Raw genomic sequence first — 15,638 nt, 5'->3', positions numbered from 1 at the left:
GAAGTAAAGATTAATTGTGATAAATCTTGAAAATATAAATTAACTAATTAATTTTCAAGAAAGCATAATGGGCATTGGCGTAGCCACCATCGTTAGGATGACCATGTTTTATATTGAATGCAAATTTAGGGTGGAGTTAGAATATTTTCTGAAAGGAGTAACATTAAATTGTATATTTTATAATAGTAAAAGTAAAATTTTATTATTTTAATAATTTATATTTTTATAATTTTTAAAGAATTAAATATTTATTTTTATTTTTAAGATTAAAGTATAAATTTACTATATCTTAATTTAAAATTTTAAAATTATAAAAGATTAAAAACAAAGTTTTCCATTTTAGGGGGCTATTCTCTGCCAACCCCGACTCCGCCCTGACTGCAGTTAGTGATAATTTTATTCGTCACATAAAATATTTGAGAAGGAATGGGTTGTTATAAATGATTAAGTGGGGGCAATTGACTTTTGTTTTATCAGACTATTTTCCCGAGTAAAATAATAGAGTGAAAAAGACATGGATTAAACAATATTTTATAATGTCTGGTTTTTATTTTATGTAGATGCGGAAAGTGAAGAGTGGTTCCTTAATTAAGTTTGTTAAGAATTAGGTTTACTAGTCACCTAAAACATGTTGATTTTCACGACAGCTTTGACAGCAAATAAACAGAAGTCATGGGTCGGATTTGGACGACGTAAGACCTGGGATTATGTCTCTAACACGTGGCTACCGGCCAATAAATCCACTGTTTATTTTATTAAAGTTTCTCCGCAACCTATAGCCGAAGTCTAACATTTGAGTGGGTAGCCCTAATGAGCTAAAGTCCACTTGGAAAGGTCTCATTAACGTGAAAAATGAGAAAGCTAGCCCACAAGCCTGTAAATCGAATAGTTTAATATTAGACAACCGAGCTACAACTGCGTTCTACAAGTCCAAAAAGATTAACATGCATTTTACAACATGATCAACAAGCTCGAGCCCTCTTTCTTCCTTTTGTTGGACTTTCGGACTTTTGAATAGCGTATCCACAGCCCGCATTTCTTGGCTGAGCTGAAAACGTTGAGGATTCCATTGAGGGAGGAGACTCTGCATTAGATGTGTTTTTACATCCACGGGAATTCACAACTACTGGAGTCTCATTGTTGGCAGTGTTTCCTAGCCGTTCGTGATGACTTGGGTGAATGCTTCGGGGCTTTGCAAGAGGCTTATGCAGGGGAACCTTGCTTCTTAATTCCTTCAAATGTTGTTGCAAAGTTGCAGTGACAATATGTCTAAGGAGTAGTGCGGATTTATATTCACGAGTGTTCTTGGAATAAAATACCAGGGCGTTGTTGGCAACTAATAACATATCACGGAACAGTTCTTTTACCGACATGATGGACTTACTGGCTATTCTCGATCTTATAGTGTCAAAATCCCTGTGTTGCCGGATCATTTTCTTGTACCTCCCTCTTTCCTGCGTGTTGAGATTATCTATTTATCAACATTAACACCTAGGTAACAAACTAAATTGAGAATACTGTTCTTACCTGGCTATCAAGCCTTCTCCGAAAGACACTCGTGCAATCATTCTTGGCTATAGAACTGAATATTCCCATTATATCATCAATCACTTCACTGCTGGAACCTCTGTTCTGATCCTCACTGCTGGCTGAAGTTTCTTTGCACCATAAAGCATTTGCAACATCAGCTGGGCCTAGGAACTCGCTTTCTCCAACACTCCCTTCTTTGGCATTTTTGCTGCAATCTTTTCTCTTCCTCTTCCTTATACTCAGAAACCTTCCTCCACAGAAAGTATTTACCAACTTATCGATGCTTGAAATTTGCTCTCTCTCAGAGGTCAGTGAATCTCCTTGCTTCACATCCATCACTTCAGCAGGCACAGCAACGGGAATCTGACAATGAGGAGGCCAGTTTGTCTCAGCTTCCTGTGTGAAACTACTGGCAGAGAGTCTATCCTTACATTTTTCCTTACTGGAAAATTCAATTCCCTCAGATTTAAGACATGGTATAGCTGATTCTGTCTGACTGGAACCGTAAATAACCTGGGAATCATCTTTTTTCTCAGCCTTCAAGCCCTCTACCTTTGATTCCAGTGACCTGATAAGACCAGATGAGTCCAGTTTAACGTATACACAAGAATGCAATTTTTTAGAATGTTAAAATATCCAAAGGAACCAAGATCAAATTCACAACTTTTCATGTGCCATTATTATAAAACAAAATGCAGATACATATACTTGGAGACATCAATGATAAAAGAACTTTGGTAAAATCTCAAGCCCACTTTAAGTGTTTCTTCTCTATGTTCAACCCTTGTAACTACGGACCATCCAGAAATAGCTCTTACAGGACCATTAACTGGGTTACAGCTTTCTCTTTCACTCTTTGGGAAGTAACCATTGACTATAGGTGCTTTGTATATAGTTTAAACCAGAAAATCTTCTTAAGGAATCTGGTATTTTGGAACATCAAAAGTTAAAGCGATCGACAGATTACAAAAAGGGAAAATTACTCACCCAATCGAGTCTTCGGTTTTCTCTAAAGCTTGCCTCAACTCTGCCATTCGCTGTTTACGTAACTCTTCAAACCAAGCTCTGACAAGGAAAACGTAATACAATTGTTAATAAAGCACCACACTTCAAAATGTAAGTATGCAAACAAGAGAACTAGCTCTGATGAGGATTACTCACTTGCAACCTGAGTAACGTTGCTGCAAATCCTCGTACTTAGCCTTACAAATCTGCATTTAGATACCGGCTCCATCAGAAGAAACTAATGAAAATAAAATTAAGCATTTTGACAAAGAACCTAATAGACTGCGTTATAGCTGCAGTACTACTCTATTAATCCATCCTAAATGAACAAGGAAGAGTTCAACTTTATTCAATAAAACACATTTCCTTAATCATAGAATTGAATTATAAATCGCAACAACTTCAAGCATTCACCATAAAACCCATTTCCTTTTGCACCTATGATGAAATCCAAGCTTAGGTTGTAGGCAACCTTAAGATCCATAATTTTGATTCACTAGTTTTGAATCAAGCTCAAGCTCGACTCAGCTCGGTTACAGTGCTATCTACTACACCTAGCTAAGGCTTATTAAAAAAAAAAAAAAAAACAACCATGGAAGTGAAAGATCAAGCATTAACCAATGTCCAGCTTCATTCATGCATTGAGCAAATTCGCTGTTCCTTATTGGTCAGGTGGATATCACGTGACAGACCCTTTCCCCATTAGCCAAGCAAGCCCATCATTAACATAATGACATTGACCAACAGACAATATCTTCATTTTTTTAAAAAGTGGTTTTGCTAAGAAGTGTCCTAAGCACCCATTAAGATTGCTGTGTATAGAAATAATTAAAGAAAATTTGTCAACTATTGAATTTAATACAACATTATTAATTTGTTACTATAAATAGTAAATAATTAAGAAGTATATAATTAAAATCAAAACGTCGCGCTAGTATTTTGATTTTAAAACATATAATTTTAGGTAAATTCTGAACAAAGCAGTTATGCCAGAAAAAGGAGAAAAAAATTCCAACAAATCAAGTTGAATTGAAGTATTAATTGATTAATAACCTCCGGGGTGAATCCGAAAGGAGCAACAGTTCTGGTCCGGAGCTCCGAAGCGACGAGGTTCCAATCTCGGGTACCATGACGGAGAACCGCCCCGCCTAACAAAAGCTCCTCCCACGTACCCCACCTCCCTGTTCCCATTTCTACTTGTACGACACTGTCACTTCAATAACAACGACGACGACAAGGCACCACCGGAAATTATAAAAGCCGCCGTCTTTTCCGAACAAGCAAAAGGCGGTTTTTTTACGAGAAGACGAGCGGTTGTTTTCAAATTTTTAGTTGGTGAAAATTGAAATTCGCTCAAAAGGATGTAATAGGGAAAAAAATTCAATCTTTAATGGTAATGGAAATAGCAAAAAAGAGAAACTTATGGAGCAAACAAGTAACATCTAAGAATGGAAGGGAGAAGGATATAATTTTTTTTAATAGAATAATTTTTATAAAATCTATTTATGAATTCATATCACAATTTAATCCAATATCAATTTAGTTATGAAATTATTTTTGTTTTTTAATAACCTCATTATATATTTTGTTATTTTTGACTTAACGTATTTCAGTGTGCTTGAACTCAAACGTTTTCTTGTGTTGATAATAATATTCATATTAATTAAGTTAATACTCAATCAATTAATTATAAAATTATTAAAATACTATTAATTTAATTTAAAAGATAATTACTATTATTATAAGAATATTTTATTATTTCATACTTTTATATTAAAAACATTATTTAAAAGTCTAGACCAATAAGTTCAAATAAAGTTTTTCACCACTTCACCCATAATTTTTATTAAAATAATTTTATAAATATACATTTTTATATAAATTATTTATTCATCTACACCTTGGATGGATTTTTTTCAATCCGTTGGCATTTTCTCTTGTTAACATTTTTGCAAAAATGGTAACTTTGTTAATTTAATAAGAAACTAAAAATATTAAAGTCATTCAATAATAAAATTACCAATAAAACCTTGTCATTAATGGTAAATGTTGAGGATTTGAATCATAAATATTTAAATTATAATTTTGATATTCTATACATTATAATAATTTCATACTACATTATAAATATTGGATATATACTTAATAAACCTTCTTAACATAAGAAAGAATAATCTTTTCTTTCAACTCATTTTCAAAGAACTGTAATTAAATTATTTTTAAATGGTTATCTTCTCTTGCTCTATTATGTATTTGTATTTTCTTATTTTAATTAAATTAGAATACTAATTTCCATTTATTTATTTATTTTAATTATGACGTAGATGATTAAGTTTTTTGGCGAAATTATAAAAAATATTAAATTAAATAAATCTTTGTGTTGATAATGAATTTTAACAAAACTGATTTCAATTATTAATATGTCGTTGTTTAATAGTCAAAATTTGTTAACTAAAAGACTTGTAACTGTGCAACCTAAACATGTAACAAGAATTTAGGTATCTCATGTTAAAAAGCATTTTTTCTTAATTGCCTAGAGAACAAGCATAGAATATATCTTTTTTCTTTCTTTAAAACATTTAACTGAATATTATGGCTGGAGAGTAGATTGAGCTGCTGCAAATCAGTGCACATATATTATTTAACAGGAGCAATGTGGATTTCTGGGTTATGGGGCTCATTGTATAGGCCTTTGTCTCATTGAATTTGCAGCTTTTTGGATATTGCAACTTGTAAAACCTAATAGGCTGAGTTATGGGCTTCTAGGAAACTTGAAGCGAATGCATGGGCTGTCAACTTACTATTGAAATGCTTCTGCCTAACACCAATTTGGACCATTTTTTGGTCCTTCATGTTTTCATTGATTGTACTAACTAAAATCTCTAAGATAATTAACTATCCTAAAAAATTGCTGTACCTGTTTAAAAGATAGGTTTTTGAATAGAAACTTCAGGAGTTCCTGAGCAATATGAGTACCTGGAGAGTATCTTCCATCTTTAATCTCTATTCCTAAGAATTCAATCTCTGATTTGTTGATTTGCATCTTTCTTTTTGAAAGCATTATCTCATATTTATAAATAAGAAATTTGAAATTTTTAAGGAGCTGAGCATGAAATTCTTCATCTTAGCTGTAGAGCAAGATATCTCGAAGCATTTTTCATCAAAGAAAAATCTTTATCATTGCTTTCTGAAAGAGAGAAAGAGCTGCCTTCAACCCAAATAGCATAACTTTCCACTGAAAATGCCTATTAAGAAAGTAAAATCCTGTTTTTGGTCCACTTGTCTTTAAAGAACTTTACTGTTTTACCTTCTTTTGGTTGGAAAAAAAAAACAAAAAACAAAAAAGTACTGCTACCATTTAATAAAAAAGTTTGTTCGGGTCTTCTTCTTCTACAGAGTTGGTGAGCTCATGAAAGTTTGTGATAATTAAAATGTAATCAGATGAATGTGATAAACGTCCTTTTTTACTTTGATTAAGGTTTCTAGCAACATACTTGAACTTATTGGACAATATTAATACACATATTAATGTACACATGATTTTTTTTCCTTATTTTCGAAATTCGTATTTATTATTTTTAATAATATCGTCTTTCAATTTATCCTTTAACAATCACGACACAATGTCATTAATCTCCATTTCTGGTCATTTTCAACCTTTAGTCTGTTTGACAGCCCAAAAACTTTAAATCAAATGGGACAAAGGTTATTTTCCTATTTATTGTTTTAACTTACCACCCCTGCCTACCTGCAAGTACACCGCATCGATGTGATATGTTCATTTGTACTGCAATTTCCCCGGATCTATTATCAATCCATTCATTGCTTTCTAGCCTTTGCTCTGTGACATGGTTCATATCAAGTTGCCACATTTTGTTGTCTGGTTGGAGTGGATAAATTTATATATATTTACTTGAATATGTTAGATTTCAAAATATTGTCCACGAAAAAGAAGTCACAATTTGAAGACAGTTTAAATATTTATATCCCAAAATCAATGGATTTAAAATTAACAACTCCTCTAGCATTTTTCACTTGGCCTGAATAAAAACACGTGCTCACTGCTGAGGGGTCTCTTCGTACGTACGCATGTGTTTGTCATGTTACTTTGGATCATAATATTAATTATCACAAAATCTAACCATTGATAACATGTACATAAATTTGCTGGATTTATCACCATCTTACTAAGTTTGTATTTGTCATGTTACTTTGTATCATAGTAAATGTTTTCATTTAATATAATGCCCTACATAACTCAAACTTTATTACCTCTAAGTACAAACTGAGCCAAACAGAAAATGTCTTAGAATGTAATATTGTTGTTTAGGAACTTGAAAATCTAGACGAATTATTCACGTTCATGCAAATCCGTGAAACTTGTAGGTCAAATAGTCAACGCCAGACCATGAAATCAATCACTACCGTTAGATCTTCCATACTCCCCACATAAGATCCCTCAGTAGTGGCCCCCATCTACCCACCATTCTGATTAGATTAGACGCCATCAGTATTGATCGCAACAAAATCACAAGAATCGACGGTTTGCAAACATACAAAAATCACCCTCCACCTGCGCCGATCGCTAAATATTTGCGCAAATCACGAGACACAGTACGATTATATTAAAAGCAACCAAAAAAAAAAAAGAGAAGGGACTTAAATGAGAAAGAACAAAAATGTTTAGGGCATGAATAGAAATAGGAAAAAAGTTAGCTTGGCGAACTGACGGGGTGATGTTAGAGAATAAATGCATTTCATTGACCTCCATCTCTTTTATGAGACGTTCACATTCGGTTCCCATTTAACTACCCTACTCCTTGTCTCCTCTTGTCTTCATTTCTGACGCCGGGAAAAGTAAAATACCCAACCTTTTTTCCAAAGAAGAAGAAAAGCTTCGTTTTTGAGCTTAACCCAACAATGCTACCTTGTTTCTGAGTCCAGCTGTAGCCTCCATTTCCTCAAATGGGTTGTTGTCTAAGCACTAAAAACGGTTCCTCTCGTGGAAAGGAAGCACATTTACATGCGGGTCTTGAATCTTTTAACCAAAAGCCAAGCCTTGAAAGCAGAGCTCCGCCGCCTTCAGCGGAAGAAGAAACGGTGAAAGAAGTTCTTTCTGAAACTCCAAAGCCCAAAGCTCGCATCTTTATCCCACAAGAAGAAGAGAAGAAGAAACCCCAGATAGAAAAACCAGCGTTTGTCAAGACCCAAGGGGAGGAAAGCCTGAATTTTAACATCAAGCCTGAGCCGAAATTGCCTGTCAATGTCATTGAAGAGTCAGCGTCGGAGGATGTTTCTGAGATTTGCAGTGTTAGTGTAAGTGAAAGCGTTTCAACTATAACCGACAGAAGAGAAGAAGAAGAAGAAGTGAGGCAGCAGAAAGTGTTCAGATCTCCGGCGAGATCCGGGTCAAGGAACCAGGTTGTGGGTAGGTCCCCGACCCGAAAACTTGACCAATCGCCTGGCAGAAGAAATGGGGTTGTGAATGGGGGGTCAGCATCAGTGAGGTTGGTTCATAGCAGGGAACCCACACTGAGACGTGTGTCAAGACCCGACCTGCCGAGGAAGGACCCGGGTGAGAGTTCAGGAAGGAGGTCAAGGTCACCTGCTGTGAATAGATCTGTAATGGGTCGGAGCCCGTCTGGAAGAAGGACCAATCAATCCCCCGGTAGGGCCAGACTTGATCCGGGAGAGACGGATAATAGCAAAAAAGTGGAGCAGCAGCATGGTGCAACTACTACAACCACCATGGAAGGAAAATGGCCAAGTAGCAATAACAATGCAGCTACATCAAGTGCTCCAAATGAATCACTTGAAAATCCTCTTGTTTCCCTTGAATGTTTCATCTTTCTCTAGAGATGAACGAAGAAGTGTATCTTAAGTTTAATCACCTTTTTTAATTTTTGTTTGTTTGTTTAAAATTGTGAATATTGATTGAACATTGAAGTCAGAGGTCGTCCGTCTGAGCTGGAAGGGAAGATTTTGTTGTATATGTTTTTGAGAGTTGCAGTAGTGGGCTGTTGTCTACTACTACTTGTCTTAATTGACCTGTGATTTATCCTTTAATGAATTTCGCTCTTGTATTATTTTCTACTCTTCATTGCTGCTATATGAGAAAAAAAATATTTGCATTTCTGCAAGACTGAAACAATGACATTCAATCTGGAACTTCATCATGGCTGCCTTTTCCCTCTTCCTTTATTCAAAATTTCATGGCTTGAATCATAATTGAATCCTAACATTTAAATAAAAAAGTAGGAACTTAATGAATGTACCATTATTCTTTTATCTTTTGTTGTTGGTTTGGTTAAAGTAGTTTTTGGTGAGACAACTTTTAGGTGTAAAGTTGATGTTTAGACATTTATTATGATTAGATTTAGATAAATGAGGCACATAATTATGTCCTTTGAAACTGGGATCTTGAGCAAGCTATTAAAATTTTTTTTCGAGGCAAGCCATTGCCAGTATTTGCAAATACTTTTAAGATCCAAACTTTTTTTTTTTTTTTTACTCACAAGATTATGAGCAATATGCAGAGGGGTTTTCAGGCTGCTGGCTCCACCATTGCCAAATCGAAACTGAGGACGGCCTCCATGCTTGGCCCCACATTTCCCTTTTCTAACACCTAAATGAGAGACATTAAATGGAGGAAAGTATTGTACAACCAAAAGGAATACATAAAGAATTTAACCCACTTTAATAATTCTACCATTGCTAAATCCTATAGTAAAAACACAACGGGAAGTGTAGTAAATAAATGAATGTGGAAATTGAAAATTTGGAGGATGAGTGTAGCCGTTGTAGATGAATGAGTAAAAACAGTGGAAGTGGTCCTATGTTTAATACTGATCCGTTAATGGGAATATGTTGGTGGAGTCTCTCAACCAAGCAACTAATGGGGGTGAAGAAGATCAGTTGAGTTATATTGGCTGCTTCTTTTTAAGTTTTTCTATACTCGTCTCTTTCATAAGAAATGACAAATACGGAATACATCCAAGGTTCAAATGTTTGAAAGAAAAAACTCATCCAAATCGGCCTTATTTTTTGTTTCCATTACAAAAGATTGATCATGGAACTTTGGCTTTTTCAACTACAGGACATGTATTGGATTTAAATTGAGACACGAAAATCTACACGAATACAACGGCCATTTCTTTGAGGTTTCTGAAAGGCACAAGGAGTTTCATTGGTTCAAAGGGGTATGGTTTTGCCTACAATATGCTATAAACAAAAGGTAATTGTCACCATCCGCTCCGACCGGTCAATTTGTGCTATGACGTATAATTCAATAATATTTTATTTTGATACTCACATGTTCTTTAAAGTCGTATCATGCTTAAAAACTTATTTGAATTCACATTCTCACACTCAAAGGAGTGTGTGCTGTTTCTAGTTGATGTTCCGGTTCGAATTTGTGGAGGTGTACTTTGAGAAACTTGTAAAAATACGAAAAAAGACAATTCCAGGTTCATTCTTGTCCTAGCTGTGTCCGAAATTGGAAGAAATGTAGTCGACTGCCCTCATCGAAAGTCTGGAACAGGAACTTAGTCTAGATTTTGCTGGTTGGCATGGGCCATCTCTGGTTGGTAGCAGTTTTAGGCCTTGGAAGACTGCATTTTCTTTAGTTTTTTTAGGCCCTGAAACAGAGCCCAAAGTTCAATAGGGACTAGGAAGATCAATAGTTCCAACGCGGGGAGATTTGAATGCGCCAAAGCTTTTGTGAGACTGACTTAATTCCAGTTAGGGTTGTAACAATTGATATAAGTGAAATTCTTTTGCCAGATTCTTGTCCCAAATGAATCATCCTTCATCACATCTTGTTTTTTCAGCACCAGCAAAGTTCTGCTCGACAACATGTTGTGGAGCTGGAAGTTTAAAAAGATCCATTTGATGGAAATGGTGGAAATTGTCAGAAAGGCAACTTAAATGTTGCCATAACCAGCCAGCGTACCTAAAACTATCTCTATATACACATTATAAACGATCTTCTGACCCAAAAACAAAAAAGAAAAAGGGAAACTATTATCTAGTCATTGCTTGTTCATAAAAAACCCAGTGCTGTATAGTAACCATAATCATTGTTTGATGCAGCACATGCGGTTAGATTGCTCTATTTGAGTTTTCTCCACTAACTTGCATTAATGTTTACAGAGGAGTCTGAGTTGCGATTGACTGATGAGTGGTGTTGATGCGGGCAGGGTGTGCAAATTGCAATGGAAGTAGGAATAACATCCCCGGGCATTAACACTGAAACTCCACTGGTGTATATCGTCATCTGCACAAGTAAACCACCTTTATATGATCTTTCATTCAATCAACATCAACATTGATTTACTAAGGAATCAGTAGAGCAACAACATGTCTCATATATCCTAAAACCAAAAAATATATAGAAATGATTGACACCAAATCCATTGTTGGCTAGAATTAGATCGAACCATTTCGAAAGGTTTTAAATCTAAAACACAACTTCACGGTGAAGTGATCAGTAAGCATTATTCAACCATAAAATTGAAAAATAGGGTAGGAATAGTTCATCACTAAGATACATTTGAAAAAATTAACCTCAACTGAGATAGTTCATCCGAATTGGCCTATCATTTCCCATAGTGAAAGTGCATTAAACATAATCTCATAAACCACAGAATCCATGGGTCAATTGTCATAATGAAGCTAAAAGAGCGTACATTGATAAGATTAAGAAGCAATCAACTGAAGCAGGTTGACCGTTTGTTCATAAACCAAGGGACTGACCACGAGCAGCAGGACAAACATTTACAGAATGGTAGGTCTAAACACAAACAATTATAGACATCTTATCTGCTAGGCTTCGTTGGCCTGGGACCAACTATTCAACTTCAGCAGACCCTTCACGTCTTAGATGAACCATTGCCTATAACATCATATATACAACGACATCACAGCTCTCAGCTATAAAAATTGATTAAACTTTCTGGCTAAAGATAGAAAATTTGCAATTTCATGAGAGCAAGGAAACTTAACTGGGATGCTTTAGTGATGAGGCTTCAAATTAACATTAAAAATCAGCTTTTTTTCATTAACTAGCTAAGTTAATGGTTCAAAAATTTGAGCACTTACCGATCAACGAAGTCAAAATAGATAACACCGAAAGTAAATTCAGAAGATGACTAGTTCAAAGAAGAAGTAGATGTTCAATTTACAAGAAAAGAAACGCATATCATACCAAAAATAAAATGCATGTAGCTGTCAAAGCAAATAAATTTTAACTTGAGCCAAGATGGAGGATTTTGCTGACATGTAAACTGTATGATGCAGAGAAGCTTTTATGTCAGATCAGATGCTAGTAGTTACTACTGTATTACTGTTTTCAGAAAAAAGTTAAAGTTGTTCCCTTTATCCTCGGTTTAGAAATATACTAGCCATGTAATGCAAAGTAAACAATCAAATTCAAGAAAAATGAAAAAGAGATTTGGGAAATATAGAAGAAACCCCGGATGTTGAAGCAAAAGGGTGAACTCACTTTTGGTGATGGATGGCTGGGCTTGCCGTTGAAACTAAGCTGAGGTTGAAGGTCAGCATGGTTACGGCCACCGCCAGGGCCAGGGGAAGTGTTGGGTTTAAGAAAGCGTTCAAAGATGGCCATGACTAAGAACATGGAGATGAGAATGGCAGTTGCAACAAAGCCAAAAGACACCGCATTGACAGAGTTGTCAGCGTGTCTCCAGTGGTCCTCCTCCCTTTGTACATTCAATGGAGCTCCAACCGGTGACCAACTATAGAAGTAGCTTTTTTCTTGTCCCATTTTTGTTGATAAAAAAAATAGAAAAAGAACGAAAATGTAGCTCTTACTCAAATCTCATGGCGTAGCTCTCTATGAGGGAGAGAAAGAATGGGCTTTTGAATAGTCATGAAGTTGTGGCAGTACTTAAGGCTTTTACACCGGAATCAAAGCTTCTTTGACTACTTAAACTGGAGACTGGAGAGGGAAGCATGTGCGCTATCTTTACATGAAGTGACCTGGCTGGGAGTAACGAACTTGAAGGTTTTCTATTTCTTTTGCTACTATTACAGTACAACTTGTGATTTCTGTGTCATTATTTTGTTGGTGGAAGAACAAACAAACAAAATTCTGGGTATTTGTAAATTAATTTTTTTCATTGGAATGAGAGGCAAATTAAAGAGTTGAAATTGACTAATTAATTAGAATGTTTTGGCTTTTTGCTTGAGTTGGATGGATTTAGAAATCACAGCATAAAAAATATACATTGGAAATTTGATTGAAGGAAGGTTTCATAATATTTTATAAATAAAGTACTAAATTGATTAAAATAATAAATTAATCTAAAATTTAAGATTATGCCCTAATTTAAGATAATTAGGAGGCAGCCTAAACAATGTCATATTATTTTGGGATATAACAGTATAAGCTATACTGTAAAGGTCAACCTACCAAATGCACGTTTAGCGCAGGGCACCGAACACCTACTTTTCAACAACGGCACGACACACAGAGGGCAGCTAATTCCAATCTCCTATTAGCCTGGCAGCGTCTAAGGTTTGTCGTCCCCATTTCCTGTCTAGATTCCTACACAATCACGCTTAAGATCTTCAAAACTACTGCAAGGTGAAACAAAAAATCATGTTATCTTATAATTAAGAAAGGGTTAAATAACATTTTAGGACTCAAACTTGGTAACATTTTTCATATTGGGGTCTGAAATTTTTTATTCAAGTTAGACCCTAAATTTGACCCTAAAATTAATCCTTGAAAACTTAAAGTTCAATCCTTAATTTGAGAATAATTGTTAAGTTCAAGCTGTAATATGGGAACAATTATCAAGTTTAGAGTTTAATTTAGACTAAAAAAAATTCAGGCCCTAATATGTGAAAAATTGTTAAATTTATATCTCAATATGAGAACAATTGTCAAGTTTAAGACTTAACTTGAAAAAAAACTCAGACTTCAATATAAAAAAATTTATCAAGTTCAAACCCCAAATAATTATTTAAGCCATTAAAAAACAATAACATAGTTGGAGTAAATCAGGATGAGATGACAAAAAAAAACTTACATCAATTTTTTAGTTAGAAATCAAATCTGGATTGGATCCTTAAACAACATCAAAGAAAGGATAAGAAAGAAGATAGGTCACGTCACAGTTTAACATACAATTTATATACCCAGATTCATCAGGATCATGCCAAACAGCTTTTTTTTTATCAGTTTTCATTTTTATCTTAATAATGCAAGCTCTTTGTTTGAAATTTGAGATAGGACGACTGCAACAGGACATCCAACATGCCAAGAGTAACAATAAATGTGAGCTTCCATCATCTGGAGCATATATCAAAGTATGAAAATGTCGAGCAGGCTCGAAAGGAAATAAGTAATCATTTCTGTATACTCCACCAAATGATTAATCATTGAAGGTTTGGGTTAAAACAAGGAGTTATTTCACTTCAGGGGGCCAACCCAAAAGGAAAAAACCTTAACTCATGTTCACCTGCTTGATTTAGAGCCTTAATCCTCTCCTAATCTTTGTGAAGTACATATTATTTCATCTCCCTATTACTCTGTGTAGGAAAGTACATGGAGGCCGGGGATTTGATGGGAGGAGTTGAAGAATGGCAGTGATAAAGACAGAAAGAAAGAGCAACAGATTTGAATGATACAAAATCATGAAAGCAAAAGTAAGGTAAAAAGTACATGTTATATATTTAGGGGATTGCATTTCGGTATTTCTATTTAAAAAAGAATAAATTAACTCTTATATATTTTGAAACTTGAAAATTAATCTATCTATTAAATTTTTCTGTTAAATAATAAAGTGCAACATTAGTTAAATAGTTAATTACTAATTTGGTCTTTAAACTATAGTTAAAATATTATTTTAATTTTTAAAAGTTTTTATTAACAACAATTTTAAAAAATTAAAATTTAAAATAAATATAAATTATTAAAAATTATGTTAAAATTTTATAAAATTGAGGATAAATTTATTGAATTGTTAACATAATTTTTAATATTTTATATTTATTTTAAGATTTTTAATTTTTAAAATTATTGTTAAGAAAAATTCTAAAAAGTCAAAATGATATTTTAACTATAATTTAGAGATCAAATTAATAATGAACCATTTAAATTAATATTCTACGTAATCATTTAAATTAATATTCTACGTAATTATTTATCATAAAAATTTAACTAAGTGATTAATTTATTTAATTTTTTAGTAGAGCAGCTAAATGCAATCAACCCTTTTTTAAGTAAAGAGTCCTTTCTAAAAGAAATAGTGGTTCCTACACCTGGGGACTCCCACCATGCATGGAAATAGTGTTATATATGATTATTATGACATCCAACGTAACAGTTTTAGTGTTCCAACATATCATTAGTCCACAGTTTATAGATCCTTCTTTGTGATCCCTCCTAAATAGAGAACATATTTGACTAGCAACCAAGTTAGTTTCAATTCAATTCAATGCATATCATAGTTTTAATATTTATATTAAAATAATGTATTTAGTATAAATTTATTTATTTTTATATGTTATAGATTATATAATATATAAAATAATATAATATAAAATATTATAAATTTAAAAATAAATCAAATTGAATTAATTTAAATATTTAAATTTGAGTTGAATCTATATTTTGAATTAATTTAAATTTTTACTCAAATTTATTTTTAAATTTAATATTTTCCCGAAAATCCTCTTAAAATTTTAAGTCAGCCTTTGGACCTCCCTTGAACAAATCTAATCTGGGGCTTATGTGTCAGGTGGTCAAGGGAGCATGGTGGCTCCTGCTAAGCTTGACTGAATAGTATCTTTTAAGTGCTTTTATTGGCCTGAGTTTGTGCACTTTCTCTTCTTTCGAGGGCAGAAAAGGCCTGTTCATTTAACTATGTCAACCGCTTAATGAGTTTGGGATTGGGCTCTTCCCTTTTTGAGCCAATTTTCCATTGACCCAATCGCTCCTTTCCCATTTTCTTCATAATGAAGATATTGGACCCTATCTGGGCCACATTACTCCAATTGACATGTGCCGTAAAGAAACTTAAGGCAGTGAATTTTTTGTTTCATTTGCTATGAGCTTTAGAAATCAGCACCATTTC

At 34.0% G+C, this 15,638-nt stretch overlaps 3 protein-coding genes across 5 annotated transcripts; 1 reads left to right on the top strand and 2 right to left on the bottom strand.

The window, feature by feature from the left end:
- Positions 1-705: 705 nt before the first annotated feature.
- LOC108450718 (uncharacterized) lies at positions 706-4,022 on the bottom strand. Of its 2 annotated transcripts, XM_053027971.1 has the most exons (6): positions 3,589-4,008; positions 2,692-2,741; positions 2,518-2,595; positions 1,528-2,098; positions 1,320-1,454; positions 706-1,232 (listed from the first exon to the last, which is right to left on the bottom strand). In XM_053027971.1, the coding sequence occupies exons 1-6, from the start codon at positions 3,724-3,726 to the stop codon at positions 963-965; spliced, it is 1,242 nt and encodes a 413-aa protein (XP_052883931.1). In that variant the 5' UTR covers positions 3,727-4,008; the 3' UTR covers positions 706-962. The 2 variants fall into 2 exon arrangements, with proteins under 2 accessions (XP_052883931.1, XP_017603956.1); XM_017748467.2 differs by having other exon boundaries at positions 706-1,454; positions 3,589-4,022.
- A 3,478-nt stretch (positions 4,023-7,500) lies between these two features.
- LOC108450970 (uncharacterized) lies at positions 7,501-8,391 on the top strand. Its single transcript, XM_017748721.1, has one exon. The coding sequence runs from the start codon at positions 7,501-7,503 to the stop codon at positions 8,389-8,391; it is 891 nt and encodes a 296-aa protein (XP_017604210.1).
- A 2,001-nt stretch (positions 8,392-10,392) lies between these two features.
- On the bottom strand, positions 10,393-12,899 carry LOC108452112 (uncharacterized). 2 transcript variants are annotated; one of them, XM_017749861.2, is made up of 2 exons: positions 12,038-12,890; positions 10,393-10,810 (listed from the first exon to the last, which is right to left on the bottom strand). In XM_017749861.2, the coding sequence occupies exons 1-2, from the start codon at positions 12,317-12,319 to the stop codon at positions 10,664-10,666; spliced, it is 429 nt and encodes a 142-aa protein (XP_017605350.1). In that variant the 5' UTR covers positions 12,320-12,890; the 3' UTR covers positions 10,393-10,663. The 2 variants fall into 2 exon arrangements, with proteins under 2 accessions (XP_017605350.1, XP_017605351.1); XM_017749862.2 differs by lacking the exon at positions 10,393-10,810 and adding an exon at positions 11,136-11,428 and having other exon boundaries at positions 12,038-12,899.
- Between the last annotated feature and the right edge of the window lie 2,739 nt (positions 12,900-15,638).

This window comes from Gossypium arboreum, chromosome 5 (assembly GCF_025698485.1).
Source record: "Gossypium arboreum isolate Shixiya-1 chromosome 5, ASM2569848v2, whole genome shotgun sequence".
Classification (NCBI taxonomy): domain Eukaryota; kingdom Viridiplantae; phylum Streptophyta; class Magnoliopsida; order Malvales; family Malvaceae; genus Gossypium; species Gossypium arboreum.
Note: the sequence above shows the minus strand (reverse complement) of the source record. Positions and strands in the feature narration are given on the sequence as shown.

Excerpts from the sequence above, each read along its gene's own strand:
- LOC108450970 (XM_017748721.1), top strand. The coding sequence starts at position 7,501 with ATGGGTTGTTGTCTAAGCACTAAAAACGGTTCCTCTCGTGGAAAGGAA.
- LOC108452112 (XM_017749861.2), bottom strand. The coding sequence starts at position 12,319 with ATGGGACAAGAAAAAAGCTACTTCTATAGTTGGTCACCGGTTGGAGCT. Across the intron at positions 10,811-12,037 it reads CCAGCCATCCATCACCAAAA|ATGACGATATACACCAGTGG; the intron begins GTGAGTTCACCC and ends TTACTTGTGCAG.
- LOC108450718 (XM_017748467.2), bottom strand. The coding sequence starts at position 3,726 with ATGGGAACAGGGAGGTGGGGTACGTGGGAGGAGCTTTTGTTAGGCGGG. Across the intron at positions 2,099-2,517 it reads AAAACCGAAGACTCGATTGG|GTCACTGGAATCAAAGGTAG; the intron begins GTGAGTAATTTT and ends TGGTCTTATCAG. Across the intron at positions 1,455-1,527 it reads GGAGAAGGCTTGATAGCCAG|GAAAGAGGGAGGTACAAGAA; the intron begins GTAAGAACAGTA and ends CTCAACACGCAG.